At 34.6% G+C, this 27,522-nt stretch overlaps 2 protein-coding genes across 5 annotated transcripts in view; one reads left to right on the forward strand and one right to left on the reverse strand.

The window, feature by feature from the left end:
• Nucleotides 1–27,522, forward strand: part of MCPH1 (microcephalin 1) — a 135,661-nt gene that overhangs the window by 22,451 nt on the left and 85,688 nt on the right. The window contains exons 10-13 of one of the 3 annotated variants that reach the window (XM_085312470.1): nucleotides 11,936–11,973; nucleotides 14,995–15,157; nucleotides 22,998–23,075; nucleotides 24,311–24,389. In XM_085312470.1, coding sequence (XP_085168596.1) covers nucleotides 11,936–11,973; nucleotides 14,995–15,157; nucleotides 22,998–23,075; nucleotides 24,311–24,337 — 306 coding nt within the window. In that variant the 3' untranslated portion in view covers nucleotides 24,338–24,389. Of the gene's footprint in view, nucleotides 1–11,935; nucleotides 11,974–14,994; nucleotides 15,158–22,997; nucleotides 23,076–24,310; nucleotides 24,390–27,522 lie in introns of those variants that run through there. The other 2 variants (XM_085312468.1, XM_085312469.1) reach the window with 2 other exon arrangements.
• Nucleotides 25,455–27,522, reverse strand: part of ANGPT2 (angiopoietin 2) — a 50,255-nt gene continuing 48,187 nt past the window's right edge. For both annotated transcript variants that reach the window (XM_085312472.1, XM_085312471.1), the window contains one exon: nucleotides 25,455–26,640. In XM_085312472.1, the coding sequence (XP_085168598.1) occupies nucleotides 26,480–26,640 (161 nt within the window). In that variant the 3' untranslated portion in view covers nucleotides 25,455–26,479. The remainder of the gene's footprint in view (nucleotides 26,641–27,522) is intronic.

The raw sequence follows: 27,522 nt of genomic DNA on the forward strand, positions 1-27,522 counted from the left end.
AAAGAAAAAAAAAAAAAAAAAAAAAAAAAAGCACAATAATGGTATTGCTGCACAAAGAGGGTCCTGTGGTAGACCACAGAATTTGTACTATGGCTGCGAGTCTCTGACCTGAAAAGAGATTTATCCTTTTTGAGGAATTATTAAATGTATCAGTTTGGAGGRGGGTGTTGTTATTTTTGGGGGGAAGTTATTTTTTTTCTTTTGTAAATATGAAACTGATCAGGAAAATAAATAGTTCTTTTTATCAATAAGTAGCAAGTACAGTTTAAAGGAGAGTACTGATTTGTCTTGAGAATGGGAGGTCTCAAAGCACTGAAAGAAATATGTAATTTTATGACAGAAGTTAGAGTTAAATGTTTCAGTGGTAGCTGTTGGTAGAGTTTCAAAAAGATTAATCAAAGATTTTGATCCTCATGTTAAGGTTCTCAGGATGTGCAATTAGCAGGCAGTTCAACTTTTAAGCTGTTTGAAGGTAGAGTGCCAATCTCTGTGGCCCAGTGATCTGCTCTGGAGTAAGAGTATGATTTGACTTCCTGTCTACATCTTACTACTAGATACATTTCTTAACTGTTTATTTACTCTCTCTAAATATCAACATATATATCGTTTATACAACTAATAACTTTAAGCACTATATAAGGTGGATCTAGAATTGATTTATATATTCTATTTTAGCTACATTAAGGTTGCCTATCTTTTAAGCTAAAGCATCTGTCCTGAACAGCTTCGTTTCCTGCAGTAGAAATATGACTAAAACTGCTAAACATATTGCATATCCACAGACTCATGCATATCCATGGCTCGTCTTAAGGCTATCTGCAGAAGTAGTGCTTAGATTTGTCAGATTTGGTAGTACTGATTCCTTCTCTTGTGTAATTATGTTACAAGAGCATTTTACAATATTGCTAACTTTTATTTCATTGTTACTAACGTAAATGTCCCAGCATAGTTCTTATATAATAAAGAGAAACAAAGAGCAATAAAATGTTCTTACTGTTCCTGGCTTTCAAACTAAGGGCCAAACATTGGTCTTCAAGTGAAAGGTGGTTGTCTGAATGTTGTTCTGTGGTATATATATCAATCTTTCTCTTGCTTGTTGCAAAACTTCTTCTGTGAGGTATGTGAAGGTAGCAAAAACTAAGTTATAGCTGAAGAAAATTCATATTTACTGCCTTGAGGTATCTTCTTTCAAGCATCTGTTYCCTGATGAGGAAACCTGAAGAATACATTCACTCAAGGGATAATATAGATCAATTCAGAACATAGCAGCCCACTTTTTCTCTCAAGTCATGAATGCTTTGTTTTGTCATTTTGAAGGCTTTCTAGCACATTCTGTTTGTACAGTTCTTTTTTTGATTGTAACATTCAAACTTTACAAAAAGATTGTGACATTTAACCAACTAATTTGCACTGATAAGCTTTTAATACATATTTAATACATACTACAGACAATTGGTGGAGGAAGGGAAAATAAATATGAATTAATGTTCATGAATTTGTCTGTTGGAGATCTGTTATCCATGATTTGTATGCAAATATGCATACAAAATTTGTGAAAACCAACAGTGGAGATCCCTGAAAAATTCTTTGTGAAGAAGTTTTTAAGAGGATTTTTTTGGTCAAAATTAGTCTAATTTTGACTAAATTAGACTAAATTTTTGTAAAAGATGTCAAAGCTTCTTTGGTTTCAATCAAGATATTTTCATGAAGCTTTTAAAAAAAATGAAGAAAAGGTGTTTTATAAATATGAACACTTTCTTTGAGAGCAACTTAAACATTGCATCATTCTACTAACATTAAACAAGCTGAAGGTGAAGTTAAATTAGAAAGTATTTTTGTTTTCTTTACCTGAAGCAGGAAGTGTGAGAGGATTAAAGGATTAAAACAAATATTAAAATAATATTAAAAATGTGATTGTATTGACTCATAGGATAATCATAGGATTATAAAKAGCATTTTAATACTTGTTTCATACTTGAAAGGAAGCATATTAGAAAATTATACACATAAATGTCATTTCATAGCTATTTTAATGGAACAATTTTTCCAGTATTATGAATCTCCAAACCTTTTCTTTCTAAAAAACAATGCTTGAAGTAATATTTTAAATTATATTAATTGTCAAATAAATGTGATTTTAGAATCTGAAGTCCTATAGTTGAAAAATTTATTATATTACTAGTGTTCTAAGAATCTATTTTAAAGTGAAAGCTGCTATTTTCATTATTTAGCTTTAAGTTTCTCAATCTGGAAAGCCATATAAATTGGCCATATTTTTTTTTATGTTTCCAAGGAAATTACATTGAGCTATTTGCTGAATGTAATTTTTAAAGAATATCCGCATTGAAACTTTACATAGTACTTTTATAACTCCATTCTACAGTGAATATTTGTCAGGTGTTTAGAGTTTGTGATGGTAAAACTCAATTTACAAAGGGCCTACAAATATCTTTAGGAATTAAGGCCAGAGTTAGGTGTTTACATTACTTAATTTCTTTTGATGTGGTTTCTTTATAAATTAAATTGTAGATTTTGTTTTTCTGCAATCGTGGTGTTATACGTTTTTCTTGAAAACCTCATTGAGTCTTAGTTGTTTCGTTTATTTCTGCAGAAATTGAGGTAGAGAATGAATTTGTTTAGGTACATTTATATCAGAATTGTAGATTGCAGGTTGGGGGAAGATAAGTGAGACTTTAAGAAACCTAAGCATCAGGAACAAGTTTTTTTGTAACAAAATCAAGAGTTTTTAAGTGTTGTACTTATTCATGTTCGCACAAAGGTAGATTTAAAAAAAAAAAAGCCCTATATGTAAGAATTATTAAATTATGGGTTGTTGTGCCTCAAAACTGAGGACAGTTCCAGATTGTTCACATGCAGAGCCTAGTAAGAACAAGTGGTGTGGGTAATACCTATGAATGTCAGCAGGTGGCTTCCCTGGTCTAGAAATCTAAATTGACAACACTGGTGTTCAGGGATGAAATAAACCCTTTACATACTGTGGTGCATTTTTCAATTATTCCATGGATTAAATACGTTGCTCTTGGCTGCTATGCATAAGGATGATCCAGTGATATCACTAAAAACCATAAAGCCAAAAATTTATTCCAATAAACGCATTTCAATAGTGTTAATTTGTTGGTATGAGGTTGAGTGCTCATTTCATTGCTTAATACTACAAAACATTTACATTCATCACCACATTTGTCACATGTGTTCCAAATGTGTACATTTTGCACTTTAAATGGATTGGAAAGACTTATTGTGAATAACCAGTTAACTGCCAATTTTTCAACTAAGAAGTTGTTTGGAGTTTTTAAGTGTTATGGATGGTAACAAACTTCTTTTTAAGGACCTAATAGTATCATGTCACTTAGAAATTCAATTGGAATAAATTTTACATTTGAAATCAACTAAGAAACAACAGTCTTTGAGTGAATAGAGCAAACTGTTCAACCATGTGAGAAAGCAGTTGAGTATCATAAAGGGTAATTAAAACCATATTTTCTCAAAGAAGACAGCATAGACTTAGCTGAAATTCCCTAAGTTTTGTTTTTAAACAGATTCATCTTGGCTCGTATTTCTGTAGCTCTTGGATTTGATACTGATCTTGGATTTTTAACACTGAACTTGTGAGATTTTTGAGACAAACTTTCCTTTTTTTAAAAAAGAAACAAACAAAAAACTCCTACTAAGGAGAAACTGGTGCGAAACAGGCCATCTTTGGATCCCGTTACCAACATACTGCTTTTTGAAAATATTTTGTTCATGGCAAAACAGATTTTAGTGTCCTGAAAAATCTGCAACTATAAAACATGAAGTGTTTGGCCAGAAGTACAAGAAAGCAACTTTATGGCCATAAATACGTACTAACGAAAACAGTTTTTACATCTCAACAACATTTATTTTATGTTTTCCTTCAATTTTGATTTAAGTCACTGAATAGCTAGCTAAGTATTTTAAAAACTGATACTTGAAATGTTACTAACTTCCAGTTGCAAATGAATGTTAAACTACTCTGAATTAGACATGGTGGGAGCGCTCAAGTTCATTTATAGTTAACATTGATGGTGTTGGCACTACCTGTTTGTTTATAGTCTGGGGAAAATGTTTGATTTGATGGGGACAGGTGAACAGACTGGACAGTGGGCCTGGAGAGTTACTCAGATTGATTGCTTCTGGGAACAGGGTTGAGACGAGTGAGTGAAGCTGTGAATTGTAAGAGCACTTGACTGACTAACGTTAAAGTTAAGTTTTAGAATATTGACCGAATGTCTGATGGTATGATTTTACACGATTCTGATTAGATTCTGGAATGTTTCAAGTTCAGCAAATATCTCATCCTACATGAAGTAATCATGACTGTCTAACCAACATCTAGCTGCGGACAACTGTATAGCTGATTGTTGTTTAACTGTGTCGAGCTGACTTAACAGACTGAGTGTTGAGGAAAGGATGGGAAACAAGTTACTGAGCATACTGCATTGTCGGACAATAACTTTGAAAGGTAAAAATGTCTAGTGATAAAAAAGATTAACTATTATACAACTGCAGAAAATGTGCTGCCTTAGAGTATCTGAAATAAGCCATTGAATGGGACATTGAAATCCAGCAAGATGGTTTATTTTTACTGGCAAGATGCGGCTTATGTCATTGTTATATTCAAAATACAGATCCAGTCATTTGTTCCAAACCTCTGGACTTCTCTCTCAAATGTTAGTGTTATTATGAAGTCAGTCCCTTCTATAGCAAAAGGCATAACCTTCTCTCAGATGCTGAAGTTGAGTTTTCCTGTCTTGCCAGTGAGACTTGCATCTACTATCCACACGGTGATTGGATTGCTGTTTGAAACTCTGGAAACATATACCATACCAGTGATGTAGGGGATGGTTGACTTTGAACCTTTGATCCAGGGAGCTGAATTCACCCGAATTCTTACTGAAAGTTATCATTGAATTTCTATCTAGTCAGCAGACTTGCATATTGGATCTCTTAGAATCTTAATCAAGAAATAGTGGCATAAGTATATAGAGGATTTTGATTCTATCTGTATAGAATAAAGAAAAAAAAACTTTTCTTGTTGTCTTCTTTTCATAAGATACACAAGTATGGTGATTTTTGGTCTGGAGGCTTGTATGAAGTCAGAACATAATCACTTCATCATAATCCAAATGGTTTTGGTTCTCCATCTTAATTCATATTTGCAAAATAACTACTTAGAGTTTAACATCTGCCTTTACCAACACCTGTGCAATTATGGAAACTTTCAGAGAAACACTACGTTTTAGTTTTTGGGTTTTTTTCTTTTCTTTTTAAAGATATTCTAGGTGCTATTCATTAGGAGTCCTTCACTTTAAAGCAAATGGGAGATGGTGTTAGAGCCAATTGTGGTAAAAAGTATGTATAGATAAGCACAGAAAGAAAATTTCAAAATCTCAAGTTATTTGAAGTATATCTACACCCTCTCTGTCCTTTTCTTTAGAAGTCCATAGCATTCTTGAATGTGGTGGTGGAAGAGAGGCTTACGCAGACGAAATGGATGCAATTCTTTTTCTGGCCCTGTTCGTGAGGGGAAACTCTGCATAAGTATTGTAGGAGGTATGAAGGCAAAACATTCTTCATGTTTGAGTACTGCAGACATATGCCTGCCTCACTAGAGAGGGCATGTATGTAGGGTATGACTTAACTCTAGTAAATAATAATTCTCTATTTTCTTGGTGCACTGTTGTATTTAAAGCTCTAGATCATTACTATCATGCCCCAAAACCAAATAATCTACTGTACTGCAGCTGGCTTGGCAATGAATCAGTATAAAACAGCCTATTTTTCCTCTTGGCATCAGAAACCACCAGGAGGAAAAGCAACTGCTGCAAGATCCTCTTGTTTGGGAAATTTAACTCTTGGAAAAATGAACATCCTATGTAAACTTACTGATACCTGGCATGACTCTCTAGGCCGGAAATCCGTTAGTTGACAGAACTGTTCTCTAAGTGATATCCTCACAGCTCTTAAACTGTTGTAAATCAATCTGAACAAAAGACTTCCTAAACTATTTCATTAGCATTTGACGTATCTTTTCATTAATGGATTTTTTTTTAGTAAACTAACAAATAACTTCATTCTTTTCTATGTCTAAATCATTTTATGGTTTCTAGGTGTAATCTGTGTAGAATTATAGTATGAGCTCACAGAAGTCTGAATGGTACAATAATATTAATATGCAGTCTGTTAAATAAGAGAGGTCTTGTACCATATTACTCTTTAATAGTTGTACATCTTTGTCCTAAAGAATCAGAAATGCTGAAATCTGTGGCCTTTCATCGTGGGAACACACTTTCTTCTGCTATGTGACTTTTTGGGTGGTGGACAGGGGGGGAGTCCTTTCATGTGATCTTTCTTTTTCTATGTCAACTACTTCTTAATTTAGATTCTTTCTTCACCTTTAGCATCCCACTTTTTGAACTTTTATCTTACATGGGCAGGCTCTCCTTTGCCTCCTCAGATTTCACATTATAGAGTCTACAGGCAAAATTCTATTAAAAAAAAGGCAACTGAGGACTATGCTGCTTCTTTCTGAGCAGTACCAACCAGGAAACTAAACATTAACCTCTACCTGTTGGAAGGGCTTAGGCTTCAGTCAGAGCTAGAAGCACTCTTGCCTGTGCTTGCTAGAGACTGTAGAAATGGTAATCATTGGCTTTTGGCTTTTTATGTCTTACTGATTGACTTTCACCTTTCTAATTGCAGTCAAAGGAGTGAGAAGGAGCATATTTGTTACTCAGCTCTCTCCTTACTCTTTGTCTGTGCTATAGGAAAAAGACAGTTTCTAGTTTTGCTATTGGTCAGACAGGTACACTGAAGTTGCAGAGGGCTGAGAGCTCTGTCCTTTGCTGCAGAATTTCACCTAGAGTTGATTTTACCCCCCTGTATTATTGTTTTTAGCCATTATGATGGCACCCTGGCACCTGTCATGTCATTTTTATTTTTCTGTCATGTTATAACCTGCTTTGTTTTTCATCTTTCCCTATAGTAGGATTGATTTGATTAGGGTTGGCACATCTTTCAGATCTCTAGGATAAATGCAAAGGTCCTATTTTTGGTAGGGAAGTTAAAGCTGAAATTTACTTCACAGCCAAAAGAGTCTAGAAAAATAACAATATCAAAAGACTGATAAGGAGAGAGAGGCCAGCCAGAAAGTAAATTATAGCTTTGAGTAATCACTGTGTAAAACTACTGAATGGTAATTATCATTCACTACAGTTACAGATTATTGTCAGCTATGATCTGTGGTTACATGAATAGAATAAGGTAGTACAATATAGAGATTTTTTTCTTAGAAACAGGCTTAAAGTTTTGGAACTTCATTATAACTTTTGTAGATAAAAGCTGAGTGAAATTATGTTGATTCCTGAATATTTCCATGCTCCATATAATTCAGTTTTATGGCTCTGGTAATAGTAGGACTAAAGAATGTGGCTTCTTTAATGTACAGCTGTAAAGATTAAAAGCAAATATGTAAGCTCTGAATCAGTCTGAGAACCTTCTGATGAAACTATGACAGCCAACAGAAAAAGTGGTCGAAAGAGTGCAGAATGGGTAGGGATAATACTCTTTATGTTCTGTCTTACTCTTAATTTGTGCATTTGCATGTGTCCACACACTCGCACACTTTTTCTCCTCTCCCCCAAAGTCGTTGATCCCTGGCATAAGCCAAGGTGCCCAGGGTATCTTGTTGAGTCCTAAAGGTGAAGGTCTTTTTACACTGTAAGGGTATGTGTCTGATATCCTTTCTTGGAGCAGGGGTAGGAGGAAGAATCAGAGGCTTGGGGCTTTGTTCCAAAGACAAAGTAAGATCTAATTTACTTAGCCAGAAGTTAAGCAGTGACAAATATAAAACATTGATTCCTATCAAGTAAATTCTGATCATAAATATGTTTTATTTTGAGAATTAGCCTGGAAGGACTTTTTTTTTTTATAGTCACTTTTTAGTTCATTTTGTCACATGTGGTATGGAAACAAAACTTGAAGTCACTTTTTTGAAAAGCAGTTTGTACAATCTTTTTTTGGTTGTTTTTTTTTTTTTTTTTTGTCCTTCAGCTCCAAGAAACACCTGCTGAAACTTAGCAGTAACAAGGAACGTATTTTGAGGTTGGATGTCTCTTTTGTGGTGTAGGTTAGTTAGCATACAGGAAGTATTGCATTGTGTTATAAATATTGAGAGGATTTAGAAGTATTGTTTCCTTTGAGGTATTGAAATGCATGTTTTATATTTCATATGACTTGGAAGAATTTGATTCTTGGCAGACTCTGAAAAGAAATATTAATGCAACAGTATTCCTAAGAGATATATAAAGGAAAGATGAAACATATAGACATTCTATAGGTACATAGTTTTATAACAGTCTGCATACCAGACCTAAAAAAATAATTCAGAAAGAAACATGTTATGATTTAGAGTACAAATATGCAGTCTTACTGTAATTTGTAGATTAATTACAAATAAAAAGGGCCATTTAATACCACTTAATACCACCTCTTCCAGTGTTTTATTAATTGTAATCCTGCTGCAAATGTGCCTTAGTATTCACAACGGTGCTCACCATGTCTTTTTGCTAGTCAGAAATGAAAATATTAACTCAAATATTTTGCAATAAAGCAAAATGTAAAATAAAAGAGACACAAGTAGTATAGAAGAAAAAATGTATGGCAAGGGAGGAGAGAAAGCAATTAACCTAAAGGATGTAGAACTKAAAATGAAAGCATACTTTGGCTAAGTTTTCAAATGAGTAACTAACCATCTTAAAGAAGACTGCTTGTCTTTATTGAAGCAGTAAAACAAAATGTTGTCTGCAAGTGACCTCTAACTTGCTAAAGATACACTATTCAGAAGGAAGATGGAGTAATAGTTTGGAAGAAATTAAATGTACACCAGTCTCTACCTTTTGTATGCATCCTTCTGCATTCTTGAATCTTTGAATGTCTTTAAGAGAGCACTGACAGAGGCGGATCATAGGAGATATTTGCACAGAGTATTCACTGTACTCCGTGATGTACTCTGTGCTATGTGTTGTCCTAATAAAAGCTGATTTTTTTTCAGGGTAATGTCAGGACAGGCTGTGGGTTTCCCAATCTGTGTGAATCCGGCATGTTTACTACTTTGATGATGAGGTATTAAGGAACTACAGGTAACAAACATTTCTGTCTGAACTTGAGGAAACAGTTGTAGAATCCAAAGCTACTTGTTGGCTTTTGTTTATAGCAATACTTTTGTTAACAGAAGTCTTGGCAAAACTAGTGGTCTGATCATTAGTTTAATGTTCTTGATATTTTAGTTACAAGCGTGGATGCTTTTCTGCACATTCCTCAAACTAAACAGGTGCATCAGGATCTGAATTCGGGGCAGGTGCTATGTAAGGGCCCCAAGGATCTAGTGCAGTTATTTGTGTGGGTTAACTCCAGACTTTTAGCCAAAGAGCTTTATTCAGATGGCAGTCAGGTACCTTCACTTCAAGTACCGAAGGAAGACATCAGGGTCATACTGAAGCAATCTGTAGAATTGAGGTCAGTCCTTCTGCCAGGAGAACCTTTACTGGAGAGAGGTCTTTTTGAGTGACTAATCAAAATGATTAAATTTTGATTAACCACTAAAATTAAAATGCAGAATTGAAACTATGAAGGTCTTGGAGCTTCCAAGAACTATTAAATGTGACTGCTTGTTTAGAGTTGAAAGTAGTGAAGTAGAAAGTCTTTTCACTAAGAATACAACTGTTTGGATTAGCCTAAGACATCATCAGTATTTCCGGTGATATTAGGAATTTTGAAACTTACATTTCTAAAATATTACCTGGAATTTCTCCTGAAGAAATATGAGACTTAAGACAACAGGTTTCTAATCTTAAAATTTAATATGAGAAACATCTATGTATTTTTTGCATCTCAGCTGTAGCTCACTGCTTCTGTATCTTCCTCCCTACCTTACTTAGCTCTCTAACCTTATTTTCACTTTTCTCATTTTTCATTTCTTCATGTGAAATTCTATTCCATTCTGCAAATAATTTTTTACATTTCCACACATTACAACATTTCAGAACTGAAAATATATATAGCTTATGTAATGTTTGCTAAGCATGTATTTATCATGAACTAAAAATTATTTGAAAATGCTATATTATTTTACTTCTAGATTTAAATAGCTTTTATTTTTATGTTCCTCTAATCTACCCAGTTCAGGGTGAAATTAGTTTGTGTATGTTAATGAAAATACCTCCCTCCTCCTTACCCCCCAAATCTTACTGGTGCTGTATGATGTTTTTGATTAAAGCATCTTTGGAACAAAGCAAAGCATTGCTGTAAAGCAGAAAATACTAGCATGTATACAGCACTAGTTTTTAATATCTGACTTCTCAAGAGTATCTAAATTGTGTTTGATTTATGCAAAGGTTGTTCATATGGTGAACACCTGTAATAGTCATGGTGCAAACTAAAGGCTGTTAGTCTACAGAGCTAATTCTAAGGAACTCTGTTCTTCTTAAATGTGACAGATTGCTTGAATATTTAATGGAGAATAGTTCTGTACTGATAAGAAAGGAGGGATAGAGTTATATTAGAGTAGGTTCTGTCTTCAATTCTGTGATTCATTACTGAGCAGTTAGTTGCCTCTTGAGTCTGCTTTTGGCCTGTGCTACTAGCTGTAAGTTGATTCAAATTTTTTTTGTGCTTTCTGCTCAATACATGAACTCAGAGGAAACTGAATTTTAGGAGAGGTTCTGGGAGCTTACTATTTGCAGTTGTGGTAATATGCAGAGCATGGGAGAGAAATGGGTAAATATTTGATTCTTATAGAACCATAGATGCCCAAGGAAATAACTTGAAATACAATTTTAAAAATCAATATATGAGTTATAAAACTGTGAAGCAATGCTTCCTAAAAGTTAATTGATTTACTCTTTCTACAAACTTAAGGTGTTTGCATATGCATACCTGTGCATGCTTATGTACTTACCAGTAATTCTGAGACAAGCTTTTCAAAAACTCTTCTTGCATAGACTTTTTTGGTGATTGTGTTATGTTTAGTTATTTATTTCTCTGATACAGCTAAAATTCATATTCCATTCTACCTGCCTGCTAGAGGCTTTCATACTCATTGCTGATCACTAGAGGACACCCCTTTCTCTTCTGACTTATATAATCAAAATGCTGATGTGCCTGTGTGGGACAAAACCTGTTTGCATATAAGCTAAGGTTTCTGTTGGGGAGGGGGGACGCTTCTTAAGGTGTCTCCAAGATGCTGATTTGAGAACTGATACACTCTTTGAGTGTACTCTATCTATTATATTTCTTGATCAGCTTTTTTTCACTAGATGAGATTTAGGAGTGAAACAATATTTGATTAAAAAAACAGATTTACACTACTGAAGTTTCCACACAAAAAAAGCTTCAGCACCAAAATAAAATTAAAAATATTCAACTTAAATATGTTCTTTTGTTTCTTTAGCATTTCAGACAGTTTTTGCCTTTCGTTTGAAATAAATTAGAATCACTTTTACTTAAGGATTTTTTTTTTTGAAGTTGGGCTGCTTTTTTGCTTTTTATTTGAGAAGGAAAAGTCAAATATGAAAAAAATAAACTCTTTCTGTGGCATCTCTGGCTGGAAGGCCTTTGCTTTGTTTTGATCTCACTGGTGAAAACTTCAATTTTTGTTTTCTGCTATTGGATGGTTTGATACCAGCTGTGATGGAGAGGCTTCCTTCCTTCCTTTTCCTTGAAGTTGAACATTTTTAGTGTATGTGTTAATTAGTACAGCCTCTGCCTCAGCTGACACAGTAAGTATGAAGTAGTTCAGTCCTTTTAATGAAACACTTTATAATTTAAGGTTTTTTTCAGAGAAAACTTTACAGACTTGTGATGTTTTCTTGTCTCTTCTTTTTTACATCTGTAGCCAACAAGGACACTAGTTATGACGAGTATGTCTTCTGAGTAAGTACTAAACGTTTTGTCTCTTTAGTCAGCATATAATTTAAACTTGAATATTGTTAGTCTTTTCATATCTGTAAAAAAAAAATCAAATTTATCTATGCAGCATGTGTTAAAATATTTAATTCTATCTTCTAGCTGAAAACATACACACAAATTTTGTGACTATGTATGCTGTGTAGACACTTTTGTGTGTACATGTATGTGTTGTCATGGTATAGATAGAAGTAGTTTTTCGATAGGTGAACTCAGCAGGGCTTCAAGGTAATAAAATTAAAAAGAAAAAAATTAAGCAAACTTTGATTTTTTTCTGAAGGAATCATAAAAAGTGGAGTTTTATACAATAAGTGGTTCAGACTTTCAGCCCAAGAATTAGCTTTTTCCGCATAAGTTTCATTTGTTTTTATAAAAATGTCATTATGATCTGAAACATCAGTTTAAAATATTTTCTTTCACATAAATAGTTGCAGAGGAAATATCAGTTTTAGGCTTTTTCACTACTCTAATTGCAAAACATTAGAGGCAGCTGCCACTGCATATTTCGGGAAGAGTTAGTATTTTTCTAGCTTGCTCTTATCATTCTCTTAAAACTCTTCGAAAATAAAGTACATCCAACAAAAACATAATTCCGTATTTCTTACTATGCTTGGTTACAGTTTTTGAATTCTTTTTCAAAACTCAACATATTAGTACAAAATATTTCAAGTTTAAAGAAGTATAATTAAATCATGACAGTTGCATAGATGTAAGCACTAAGAAGGAGCTCTCTGACTGTCTTTTTAGAAATTCTTTGTAAGTGGTTGTCAGTAACTGTTGTCAAGTATACTATACTACAGGTCAGAAACAAAACTGATAATAAATACTTTTTGTTTAATAAGAATTGATACTAATAACACTGATACAGTAAGTGCACTTACAAACCATGCAATACAGTATCACTGTAAGGGAGCTAAAGATAATGGCTGCAGTGTAGATGAGAGCAGTGAAAACAGAGGTGGTGATCTGCGTAAAATAAGAGAAAAATCCCAGCAGACCTAGGAAAATAATTTATTGAATGAATGTTTGATGTGTGGTGATGTTTCTTAATAAATAGTTTTACTTTATTAAATAATTTAAAAATCTGGTGAAAACAATTGCTATTATTCAGAACTTCTTCATCAAGATCGTGCTTTTGGCTGCCTAGATTTGTAGACATTCATCAACTTGTAAGTGGGTGAAAGGAAAGGAAGTGCTTCTGAAAATTTAAGAACTGAAAACATTTCTCCAAAGAACAAGCCAACAGACAAAAGCCAGTTATGTTCAAATTGGCCAAAAGTAGCCAAAAGCATCTACTAAGTAGTTATAATTATGAAAGTGGTTCATTAAAGTGTGAGTTGGAAGATACATTAGTTCAGTAGTTTAATGGCATAGTGCTTTGAGATTACGTTAATTGCTGCTCACTGATTCACAACAGTAACTACCTGTTTTACTGAGTAACAAGTTCAGTGAAATTTTGCTGTAAATTTGCATGCAACAGCAGCTGACTCAGTTGTGAACTGGTGAGTTTTCACTGTAATATGTAAGGAACATATGTTACATTTAGCTCTTAGTTGTATGATAGGACCTTTTATTTTAAGGAATTTTTTATAAACAAAAAAGAGCTAAGAAAAACTTTGGGTAGTGCATGAAAAATGCATCACCTGAGCAGATCTAGGCAGAGTCAGCTTCTCTATGGGTTTCACTGTGGCAAAAAACTTCACTCATAGRATCTGTCAATTTAAAACACATCAAAGAACAAGGAATAATATATATTCCGATAATGTTCAATGCTGTATAGCCAAAGCCAGAATTCACATTAACTAGTGAGTGAAGTTAGGCAGCTAATTTAGTGGTTTGATTATTGTATGTGAATGTCTCCACGTACAATATCACTTTGACTTCAGTGTGAAGTTAATTTGTGTGAATCTGTTTGTTTTTGCTATTCATTTTTTGTCTGAAACTTCTTTAAAAAAAAATGCTGGATTCCCTTTATAGTCTTTACTTTAGCTAGTGTATTTTTGGAGCTTTTTTAACTGAGTTACTTCATGTGGAGAAAAACATAGCAAATTATCCCAGAGGCTTCAGGAGATGTTCGGAGTGTGCTCATATTATGTCAGTAGTTTCACTTGCTGTTTTACCTGATCACCATTGTTTTAGACATGACTTTGTCAAGGCTGTGCTTAATTACTTGTTCTTGTATAGAATGCTGTAGACCTTTCCAAGAAGTCAGATGGGGAACAGAGAATCCAAGGGAATTGGGATTTCATTCTCAGATATTCAGCAGTAAATTGTTCTCATGCAGCAGCATATTCTCTAGGGATATCAAGATCTCACTGTTTTTGTGATGATATATTTGTATGCTTCAGTATAGATACACAGAGAAGTCACCTTAGAATTCTAGGTAGAGGTGACCATTCCATGTATTATATGGCAAGATATATGCTGGGAATTTTTTAAGAGTAAGTGAACTTCACTGAAATACTGGCTCAGATATATAGATAATAAGCCAAAACTTTAAGACATATTTAAATTTAGATGCATGGAATTTTATGCAGACCTTGAAAATGTGATACTTCCTAATGATACACTCAGAAAGTTTTGTCTAAATGGTTAAGTTTCACAGCAATACTGATTTGATGATAGTACTCTAGAAGCAATTGTGAACGAGGCTCTGTAGTAGCCATTATATACAAACGCTATGATAGCTAATTTCTAATTCAAAAGCTTCTGCTTAAGCAGACGAGATAGATGTTGGGGACAAAAGAACTTTACACAGGTAGATACGATTGTATGATGTTAGATACTGTTCAGGTTTTGGGTTAAGACTAATGAATTTAGGGCTAGGAAATGGGTAAAGGCTGCAGGGAGGGAAAAAGAGATAAGCGAGTAAGGAAGAGAAGTAGAAACAATGTAAGAAAGCTTGAGTTAATCTGTGTTGTATGTGTATGTACTTTTATGTGTATATTCATTCAGTATTTTATGCTTTTCCATTTTTCTTCTTTTTAGAAAACAAAATACCATAATTCAGGTAGTGAATAAACTTGGAGACTTTTTGTTCTCAGATGATGTATGCGAAACTACAAGTCATGTAGTTGCAGGGAGTCCTCGTCGCACCCTAAATGTTATGCTGGGAATTGCGCGTGGATGTTGGATTGTCTCTTATGAATGGGTAAGAAATATACTTTGGTTTTACTACAAAATAAAGTAAGTTTATTTTATATAGCTGGAATATCAGCTATATAACTGTGTGTGTCCATATTGCATACAGTGGTGCAGTGTTCAGATTCTTGGGCTTACCTAAGTAGATAGCTCAGCTAGAGGAAACTTGTCTGTGTGAAGCTCTATGTTACCGTGACTGACTGTCTTTTACTACTTAATCTAACCAACATATTCTTATATTGCACTTCAGTGTGCAATCTGGAAATGCCTAAATATCATCTGTTGCAGATGGATAAAAAATAACGTCACATGCATTATTTCTGGACAGACTAATGTTTAGACAAACCATTTCTTCTCAACATTAGCCAAGGTACAAATTGTGAATAGGAATAGTATATCAGATTGAATTTTTTATGTATTTATTTAATGTATTCTGAAAAATAGCTTGGTTAGACATTGATGAAAATGTAGGGGAATTATTGGATATTTTATTGAGCAATGGTAAAACGTTCTTTTCACCAAATGTCTGGATCAGATAATCACTGTCCTCAGAATTTCTTGTGGACTACTACATAAAGTTACCAGACTGTTAATGTAAAGACAAGATAATAGTGAATTACTTACTGTCATTATGCAGGTCAGTTGCCAGCCATTCACTCTGATCTTACAGACTGCATTTTCTTTGTTTTCTTCATGTTTCCAAAGTTATAAAACATAGCTGTTGAACAGCTGTTTCCATAAAAATTCCATCTTATATGGAAAAAGGTTGTAGAAATAACTTCTTTCATTCATTCTCATAAGTACTTTATGAGAAAATAATTTAGTTATTGAGCTGAAAACAAAATATTGTTGCCTTTTTGTCTACAAATTGTCTGTCTGAATCAGTGTGAGAAAGTTGGCCATATATGATATATATGTAAGTTATCTGAAGAAGCTGTTGTGATATCCTTTGAGGTTTTTCTATCTTTGTACATAGGGCAGCGTTTGGATAATCAGTATTCTGACAATTGGTGTACTGGTCACTGCTTGTTCTGTGCACTGCTGTGACTTGTCATTTTTATGAACCAAGCTATGACAAAAACATCAATGTACTCTTTGCTGGATTGGTATTGGCTAGTAGCGAAGCCAAATTCTCTTCTGTTTTAGTTTGATTCCTACGGGATGCCATTGAACTCATCATAGAATCAACTTGATCTTTCAAATAATACCAATAAATTAACTAGAACTTTTCCAAAGATTTAACTTGTTCCTATAAGTATTATTGGATCAAATCTTGAAATTGTCTTCCCTCATTTTTACTGAGCTTTGTCTAGACAAAGTTCTGAAGTTTCTGAGGGAGCTGCATGAGAAGAATCTAGGCAAAAATTTTGATAATTTAGTTCTCTACATTACAAGCTTTTTCATCTATTTATAACTATTCATAATTATTCACTATATAACTATGTGAATATTGAATATTGTGAATAATTTTTGTGGAGCTATACTTGAATCTTTCAGTGAGGCTAGGTAGAACTCCGTTACAAATTTCTAATCTCACTGGTAATTAAAGTAATTATTTCATTGAGACTTTTTAAAAACATCAATTCGAAATCTTAAAAAAAAAATAAAAAGAAATTTCCTAATCTGCTTAAGCATCTACTTAATACATGCATTTTATTACCTAAGAGCATTCTTGTCTTATTTCTAATTGCCATTGGCGTAATTTTTGCCATCTTTTTACCTATATTATGTGATTGAATACTTTGAGAGAAGAAACCTTACTTAGGACCACAAGGAATTCTGTAGAAAGAGAATCAGGAGAATGCATTTAATGAAAATAATCTTGCCCTTCTATTAATGCTAAAATATTGAATCCTTTACTTTCTATACTGTAGTTAAGTACTTTCTATGCTGTAGTTAATCCTAGTTAAGTACTCTTAATTGGTGAAATATTTCTAATTGCATACTTAAAATAATCAGTTGGTCTGTTTGGTATTATTAGTACTTCTTAAATAAAACATATTAATTTTGTGTGGTGGTAATTGTTTTGTGGAAGATCTTTCTGAACACTTTAAGAAGCTGAAATGTTCATTATTTGCCTTTGACTTTTAATGTGGGGAGAGAATTTTAAGCTGCATTTTTTTTTAAAAAAAAAAAAAGACTTAATGTTCTTTTTAAATTTGAGATTTCTCCAACATCAATATTTCTGGTTAAATGTTCAATTTGCATAGAACTCCCTTTACATTTCAAGATAGGTTGTTCTAGTACAAATACCATATGATGATTCAGTGTGCTAGCTGGATGGATGAGAGGAATGAAATAATGACCAGCTCAGTGGTGTGTTTTCAGGCACCTGAAAACTTTATTTTTTTCCTGTGTAACATGGAGATTGGAACATAGCTGATAGAATATGCATTGAAAACTTCGTACTACTTCTAGCCTTATAGCTGTGTAACATGCAGGATGCTTCTTGAAGCTCCATACCATATGGGTTGTCTGCTACTGAATTAAATAACAAAGCCCATACTTGAGGATGAAATAATAGAATATTGACCAGCATTAGTCTGGAGTCCAAAGCCAAAGGAAACCTTTCTTTAAGATTATAATAGGTGCCCCAACAACCCATGTTCTTCCCATTTTCCTCATACCTCACTGTTCACTCCCTCCTTATGTCTTCCATCACCAGAAAAACTCAGTAGCAGCCAATATATAGTTAATATCTTAATGTTATCTGCTTTATTCTCCTAAATTCATTGTCTACCTTGACTTCAGCAAGGCTTTTGACACTGTCTCCCATAACATCCTCCTAGAGAAGCTCTGGAGGTGCAGGTTAGACGAGCGGACAGTGAGGTGGATTGAGAAGTGGCTGAAAGGCAGAGCTCAGAGGGTCGTCATCAGTGGCGTGGAGTCTAGTTGGAGGCCTGTGGCTAGTAGCGTCCCCCAGGGCTCAGGACTGGGTCCCATCCTGTTCAACTTTTTCATCAATGACCTGGATGAGGGAACAGAGTGCCTCCTCAGCAAGTTTGCTGATGATACCAARCTGGGAGGAGTGGCTGACACACCTGAGGGCTGTGCTGCCACTCAGAGAGACCTGGGCAGGCTGGAGAGTTGGGCAGAGAGGAACCTCCTGAGGGTCAACAAGGGCAAGTGCAGAGTCCTGCACCTAGGGAGAAATAACCCTAGGCACCAGGACAAGCTGGGGGCTGACCTGTTGGAGAGCAGCTCTGCTGAGAAGSRCCTGGGAGTGCTGGTGGATGACAGGTTGACCATCAGCCAGCACTGTGCCCTTGTGGCCAAGAAGGCCAATGGTCTCCTGGGGTGCATTAGGAAGARTGTTGCCAGCAGGTGGAGGGAGGTGATCCTGCCCCTCTACTCATCCCTTGGGAGGCCTCATCTTGAGTCCTGTGTCCAGTCCTGGGCATGGAGCTACTGGAGAGAGTCCAGACATGGAGCTACTGGAGAGAGTCCAGCKTAGGGCCACGAGGATGATCAGAGGACTGGAGCACCTGCCCTGTGAGGAACGGCTGCGAGAGCTGGGCCTCTTCAGCCTGGGGAAGAGAAGGCTGAGGAGGGATCTTATCAATGTGTACAAGTACCTGAAGGGAGGGTGTCAAGGGGACAGGGACAAACTCTTTTCAGTTGTCCCGTGTGACAGGACAAGAGGCAATGGGCAGAAATTGAAGCACAGGAAGTTCCTCCTGAACATGAGGGGGAATTTCTTCCCTGTGCGAGTGACAGAGCGCTGGCACAGGTTGCCCAGAGAGGTTGTGGAGTCTCCTTCTCTGGAGATCTTCAAGGCCTGCCTGGATGCAACCCTGTCTAACATGCTGTAGGTGACCCTGCTTGATCAGGGAGGTTGGACTAGATGATCTCCAGAGGTCCCTTCCAACCTGATTCTATGATTCTATGAAATTCCGATATTCTTAATCTGGCATCCATGCTTGATCTATACTGTGCTACTTTATGATTGCATTTTCAGTTAAGTCTTCTCTTGTAACTGTGCAAGCTTGAAAACCTCTGAATAACCCTTCTCAATATTAACACCTCATGTATTCTGAAGTGTTATTGCTTTTTCTTTATTTCTTTTTCACATTCTAAAGAACTATTGAATGAGGGAATATTAGAGGCTTAACAAGAAAAAGTAGTTCACTCAAGAATATTGCAGATTGTGCCTTGTTTTGGTCTGACATGATTTTGAAGCTTTTTTTTTAGTGTTGCTGTGAAAATACAGTTTGAATAATTTTCTACTGAAGTCAGAAGCAAGCTTTTCTGTGTTCATGAAAACTTTGTATGTTTTAGTGAGTGATGACCTAATTATTTACTGCAAGACCTGTTTGTGAACTCTGTATCTAATTTCCTTTTAATCTAAGAAAGTAGATACAGTGCCTCTGTACTCAATTCCAGACCCATGATAGACAGACATTAATCCATCTTGTGTTCAGATAAACAAAATTCATTTCTAAACAAGAATCTGTAAATATTACAAGGATTGATAGAGGGTTATTACTGTAAAGTTGGCCTGTAAAATGAAATGAGATTACTTAAACATAACATAATCTTTTGGATTTATGTTTTAATCTACTTGGGTTGTTTGCCAGTTACTTTTGATACGGACATCATTTTGGTTACTCTACGGACATGAGGTATATATTATAAAGCATGGTACATCTGCTCAAGATTTATTTATGAAGAAAAAATTTTCATGGAGCATCTCTCCAGGAGAGAGTTGTTTTAAAAGCTACAGTTTTCTTGGTTCTGTGAAAGTTGATTTTCACTCTGAGATTAAAAAGAAATGATATAGATTAACAAATTTCCCTTTTATTTGCAATAACTGCATAAAGCTTTAAGTGTAGAGCTAACAGATCTCAGTATTCTTATTTAACTTTAAAAGTATAAATAAATACCACCTTAAAATTTGTATGTTAAAATCTTAAATTGTAGTTTTAACTGAATGTTTTTAAKTTACTTTATTTGCCTTAGCTACATACAGCAATGCATTATATGTTTCAAACGCTATTTTGAAGGTCGTATTTATTAATATCCTTTACACTTACTTTTAGATTTGGTATGCTTATAATGACAGACATAGTTTCTCTTTTTGTACAGCTGTTGCATTTTCAAACATTCGGTTGTGTATTTTCTAAAAGTAAACATTCTAGTCTCTAAATTTTTGTAAAAATAAAGTTCAACAATAAGTTTGAAGATGTACTGCTTTTCATTAACAGCAAAAAATAGCTGTTTACTTTCAATAGCCTGCAACACTGCGCGCCTTCCCTCCCCACACAAGTAAAACACCACTTCCTTGGTCACACAAAGCACCAACTTTTGCAGCAGTCTGTGCGGGATTCTTTTTTTCTCTGAAAGTTGTCAAGTATAAGCTACTTTTGACCAAAGACTATAGAACTTATTCTTGATAATTATGAGATTGCCTTAAAAATTCAATTCACAATTTTCTACCTGTAGCAGTAGAATTTGTGCAAAAGAGCTCTTTGTAGAACATTGTTAAAAGATGGCTGAATTGTATTTAGGAAAATGAGATTTAAAGTACTGGATTTTAATCGTTCTGAAAGTCTAGAATCTTGTTTTGTTAAGTAGTCTGTAATGCTGTACAACTGTAAAGGATAACTCTATCATGTTTAATATCTATTATGCTATTTTTTGTCCAAGGGGAACATTTTGTAATACTATTCCCAAATTTTATGGGACAGAAATTTTTAGAATTTAAATGATACGAAGTAATAGATAGATTTATATGGCATCTTCTTCCMAAAAAAAAAATTATTATTTATTTTTTATTATTATTTCTAAATCAAGTTTGGAAATAATTTTATGCACGAATGAAGTTTAGCTTGTTCTAAGGTGAATTATGACTTAGTTTAATAGTGCCTGTTTATGCTAACAGTAAGAAACAGACATGATCTATTTGAATGGCTAGAGAACTATTTAGGCAAAAATGTAATTGCCAGAGAAAGAATTATGCAAAACACAGGGATTTACCTTCTAATTCCATATATGCCATTTTGGGAGGTGCACTTCTTTTGCACTGAATGCTACTTACTGCTTAAACCACAGGGTATTGGGGGGGTGGTTTGGGTTTTGAGTACATGAATCAGACTTTCTCATTAGCAGGTAAGAAGAGTTATTTGAATCATATTTAGGGATTGCCAAATGGGTGGGAGCTACAGAAAAGATGTTAGGCAGCTCAAGTATCCCTAAAAGGGGAAAGTTGCTGGATTGTGTGACAGTGAACAATGTGTGCAAAGAATTTGTCAGTCTTTTATTACCTATTTTGGAAACTTTATTGCTCAGCTGACACTGATGAAGCCAATAGGGAGAAAATCAACTCCTCTTCCATTAGAATGTATCTATGTTTCAGAACTTAAACTAGAAATTAGTAGGAAAATTTATAGGCTCAAGGACAACCCTATGATAGGAACTTAAATCTTTTTTCCATTTCCCATAAAGACAGTGTTTTCTACTCCCTAAGGCATTATCTCCGAGAACTCTTAGTAAGATTTTTTAATATTTTAGTCTACCAGCTGCAATTTATAATGATAAATTGCTTTCAAGAAGAATTTAAAAGATCAACACAGGAAAAATCCTGGATGGAGTATTTTTAGAAAGTCTTAGGAAAACACTGTATTTCAGTAATTGAAAATATAACCATTTCAAGTAGCATATAAAATGAGTTAACATCCCTACAAATGAGATAATAGTTCAACTACCGTATTCATTTGTTCATCATATATTGATATGATAGCCATTTCTGTGACAGACAGAGGGAATGTCTTAATATAGCCTCAACTTTCAATTTGTAAATGAGTAGCCTCTATGGAGAGGAAAAATGTCACTGAATAGTTGAAGTACTTTTTTTTCTTGTTTTTTGCCTATCTCATGATGGCCCTGATAGGAGTCAGAAAAATTAAAGTGTTATGACTGCTGCTCTTCAAGGATCATGATCATCTAGTGCTGCATTGAACACAAATGTTCGTATATTTTCAAGGCAGTTGATACTTAGCACTTCTAACAATCCCTTTTTGTAATCTAGAATATGTTCTATATATGGAATAGAATATATGGCATATGTACTGTTGACAGAAGAGGATACAGGAGGGAATGAATTGGAGCTGCTTTTCTTTACAGACTGGCCCACATATGTAATGTGGGTTATATGCAAACAATACGTGCAGAATGCAGTTGCTTGTGGAGTGCCCCAGGGGTTAATACTGTTTAACATCTTCATTAATGATCTGGATGATGGGACAGAATGTTCCCTCCACAAGTTTGCGCATAGTGCAAAACTGGGAGGAGTTGCTGATACACCAGATGGCTCTGCTGCCATTTTAAGGGACCTCCTTGGGCTGGAGAGATTGGTGGAGGGGAACCTCCTGAAATTCAATGAAGGAAAGTACCAAATCCTGCCTCTAGGCAGTAATAACCTCATGTACCAGTACAGGCTGGGTGCTAACCTACTGGAAAGCAGCTTTGCAGAGAAGGACCTAGAAATACTATAGGACCATAAGTTCATCACCAGCGATGCATCCTCATGGCAAAGAAGGCCAACAGTGTTGTGAGCTGTTTAGAAGTCAACTTTTATAATATCCTGGCTTCCAAGACTTTTGACAATTACTGTAGCTCCACAAGCAAATATGACTTAGGTATTTTTAATGTTGTTTCAACTGTAAATTTTGTAACTTTCTAATTGCTTGATGTTTTAGGGGGTGGGGAGGAGGGTGGTTGGAAAATCTTTTGATTTTGGTAAATGAAATATAAAAAACTGTTGTAACTGTGCTGTTAATTCTATTACACATTCACAAAGTTTACTATTTTAGAAGTTACAAGAGTTACACTTACCACTTAATTTATTTTAGGTTCTGTGGTCTTTGGAATTGGGCCATTGGATCTCGGAGGAACCATATGAGCTATCATCCAACTTTCCTGCTGCTCCTGTAAGTTAAATTGCCTTTTATGTTTGTGAACATTCTTTTGTTTCTCTGAAAAATAATGGGCTCTTTAAATAGATTGTGAATAAGAATGCTTATTGGAAAAAATATTAAAGAAAACATGTTTTCTTCTTTTCCACTATTTCAAAGTATGTGCAAAACATTTGGTATATATGAAAAGGGCAACAGACTGATTCACTGATTAACATCTGAATAACTTTATTTAAGTATAAATGTTCTTTAGTTACCTTATGACATATTTTATTTCTGTCTTTATTTATCTTTATTATCTCCAATTTACTTTGGAGAGGCATGTTATCACATAATGGGAAGGTATGTCAGGATATAGACTCAATATTTTCAGTCTAGCTACTGCTTATGTTGTTATTTTTTTCCCTTAAATGACTTTGGGAATGTAAAAATCACTGTGGGCTTCTAAAACTGTGAATTGAGTAAAATGGAGCATTTTTTCCATGTTGAATGCTCATTCTCAAAAAATAAATAGCAAACTGGTACAGAAGTGTATATATGGGGGCATGGTTGTTTGGTTTTTGCAGTAGGAGGAGGGAAGTTGCTTTTGTAAACTACTTATAGATGTGGGTTATACCCAAGTGTATCTTCACTCCACTTGTTGTAATTGATTAAACAGAAATTTTATTTTGCATTTGAACAAGTAGAATTTTACCAAATTAGTGGTCAATAACTGATAGTTTTGTCAAAAAGACTTCACAATTTTTCATGCACTGTAGCAGCTGCATAAATATATTTTTATCTACTATTTGTTTCTCAAAGTTTCAAAAAATGCTTTGAAGGAATAACTGGGGTGGGATTGAACTTCCTTTTTACTATAATTTTATTAACTTTCAAGAACTTGTTATTCTTAACATTCCTTCTAAAACTACTATTTATGTAAATTTACAAGTTCAAGATGAAGACTTTTTCCCTTGATTTAATCTGTATGTTATCAAAGCATGGGGAAAACATAACAGTTATTCTGAAATGAGCCCRAAGAAATTAATCATCTACTATAATGTAGTATTTTTTCTAAAAGGCAGAGGTTTCAGATTAAGCTGTTTTTTGTTTTCTATTTCTTCTTGTTTGAGTTTTCTATTTTTTCTCAGACCTCCTTGTCTAATGTATGTTATTGGTAACTACATAGTTTTACATACTATTCTTTGGAAGTGATTGCTGCTGGTGTCGTTTTTTTTTAGATTCTGTTTATAATATTTATCTTACAGCAGAAGAAGGAGGGGCTTGAGAGATGGTGAGAAGATAAAATTGAGGGAGGTTTTGATTGTGCTGAGAACTTGCATCCCTTTTGTTTGCTGTTTGCGTCTTCTGTAGAGGGACAAAGTCAATGTCCAAGTGATAATTCCATCACCTTTCCAGTCATTCCATCTTGAGGCATTTTCTTCTTGCTCTAACAGATGCTTTATTTTTAAAGTTATGATTATTATTTGAGCATGAGTAAATGTAAAATATTTTGTGTAGTATTTTCTGCATTTCTGAGTAAATGCAGGAAAAAACAGGAAATGAAGTAATCTAGTCTAAGTATTTCAATTAAATGTTACAGAAACAGTAATTTAGATCAGAAGAGACTTCTGGAAGTCTGGTTCAACCTCCTGCTCAAAGCAGATCTAATTAAATCAAGTTTTTCAGAGACGTGTAGACAATATAATTAACTGATCATCTTAAATATATTTGAGATTTTTTTTTTTTTACAATTTTTCAGAGGATGACTTAATTTACATTTATAAGGTTTATTTAAAGTCATATCATGAAGTACTATTAGAAGTGTATTTTTTTTTGTTTGTTTTTTTGTGTCTGCTACCCTTTGGTAACGCTGACATTATACGTCTTCACTGAAGAATGGTATTGTTGCAAATGGTAGGGTACTCTTTGACAGCAACTTTAATGACTGAAATGAATGAAATGAAGAGTGTTATCCCACATTTTTGAAAATCATTTAATGCTTTTTAAGATATAATACCTTTTGATAAGTAAGCTGCCAGCGACTTTGTGTCTGAGTTGTTTTTGTTTTCTTCTTTGGTATGAGATGTTCTTATCTTACAACTAATTCAGTCATGTGTTGAAAATAAAATGTCCAAAATTATTAATTCAAAGCTAACATGAAGCATGCGAATTAAAACCTGAATTTAATTTGGGGAGAAATCTATAAAGAATTATTTTGTGTGGTTTATAAAGAACATCTTCTGAATCTGAACTGCAGTGTACAATGTACATTTTTAAATCATACAGTAAAAAATGTGAAAATCACCCAGTGGTGTCATTTATTGTATTATACATTGAGGGCCTACCTTCTTCACAGAGAATTTCTAGGAAGAAGTGTTAATCTCACCAGAAAGAAAAACAAAAGACCTTAGGTTACTTTCAATTTTTTTCTTCTTTCGTATGTAGGAATTTTTATCTTAAATCATGAGCGTAAATTGAATTGCATCAAAGAACATGCATATAGCTTTTTAGATAACTTATTTTTACAAAAATGTATAAATGCTTTACAGCACCAGGTGATAACTGATTGTCATAGACAACTTGACATCTGGTGTTAATGCCATTGTCTCAGTTTATATAGTACTTGTAAATTATTTTACAGTTAAATGACGTGAAAAGAAAAGTGCAATCTTCATAAAAATATAAGGAAACACATACTATAATTTGCAGGGATTCTTGTAGCTTAAAGATAGTGACTGTAATAAGTTCAAACTGGAGGAAATGGTGTTTTTTCTTTCCTTTTTTTTTTTTAGCATGATATTTCCCAAGAATGAATGCGAAGTACTTAAATGCTATTTGTCCTTTGTTAAGTAATACAAGCTATTGGAAAAAAAAAACAAATGAATAAATGTAGGAAGTTTAGAGGAGTATAGGGGAAAGAATGTATTCTTTAACTATGATATAGAACTAATTACAGGACAGTATAATTTTTATGTACATAAACAGCAAACATGACATAGAGAGATAAATAAATCAAGATCTAGTTAAGTGTTTTATATTAGAGTAATGTTTAAAGTTCAGTGATGAAGCAAAAGGCATATTTCTAAAACTATTTTAGGTATTTTTCACAGTTCCAGTTATTTACTAACACATACATAAATGATCAATAAAACAGAGTCCCTTAAGTTGTCTGACAGTTTCTTGGATGTTCTTTTTATTCAGTCTTTTGGCCAATTCACTGTTATGTCAGGTTTGTGCTTTAGACATGAGTAATATGAGCTTTAGTTGATCGAGGCTATTGCGATTCAAGCATTGGAATGAACTGATCCCTCCAGAACACTAGTGCATGTTTTCTGGGCTTGAAAATGAAACAAATTGCAGATGTGTGCTTATGTGCTCAGCAAATGAAGTCCTTGAAGACTATACAATACATAATTCATGTAAGAATGGAAAAGCATTTAGAAATCTGCTGGTCGAATCATCATAGTTGTAGCTTTGAGAGAGTATCCTGACCCCTTCCAGTAGTACCACTTGATACCGTTAAACTTGTTGTTGTTCTGTCGTAATGGATAATACATTCCATTGAGGTTAGAAGGACCACATGCATCAAACCACCATCCTGCAAGACCAAAAAATATCAGCAGATGAAAATACCAGCACAGATAGTTTTCAAAACTGTTTGTGCGCATACATACATATGTACATACATACATAAAATATAGTCCAGAAATGAGAAAGAAATCTAAAAATTATTTTTCCTACTTTTATATTGACACTTTCAAATAATATATTTGCCTCAAACTCAATAAGAAAATGTATTTATTTATTAACTGAATATTCTTGAAGTCTTTGTAATACAAAGCTAGTCATAGCAGTTGAAAGGGAAGTTGTTAATCACAGTTAATTCATCATCACTATCAAAGATTAATGTTGACAGTATGAGGGCAGAACTTGCCTGAACTTTTGTAGAATCATAGAATCAGTAAGGTTGGAAGGGACCTCTGGAGATCATCTAGTCCAACCTCCCTGATCAAGCAGRGTCACCTACAGCATGTTAGACAGGGTTGCATCCAGGCRGGMCTTGAAGATCTCCAGAGAWGGAGACTCAACAACCTCTCTGAGCAACCTGTGCCAGTGCTCCGTCACTCTCACAGGGAAGAAATTCCCCCTCACGCTCAGGCAGAGCTTCCTGTGCTTCAATTTTTGCCCATTGCCTCTTGTCCTGTCACACGGGACAACTGAGAAGAGTTTGTCCCTGTCCCCTTGACACCCTCCCTTCAGGTACTTGTACACATTGATAAGATCCCCCCTCAGTCTTCTCTTCCCCAGGCTAAAGAGGCCCAGCTCTTGCAGCCGTTCCTCATAGGGCAGATGCTCCAGTCCTCTGATCATCCTCGTGGCCCTACGCTGGACTCTCTCCAGTAGCTCCATGTCTCTGTTGTATTGGGGAGCCCAGRACTGGACACAGGACTCGAGATGAGGCCCCCCCAGGGCTGAGTAG

The sequence above is a fragment of the Rhea americana genome, unplaced genomic scaffold (assembly GCF_003343005.1).
Source record: "Rhea americana isolate MKP2758 unplaced genomic scaffold, rheAme1 scaffold_366, whole genome shotgun sequence".
In the NCBI taxonomy this organism is placed as follows: Eukaryota; Metazoa; Chordata; class Aves; order Rheiformes; family Rheidae; genus Rhea; species Rhea americana.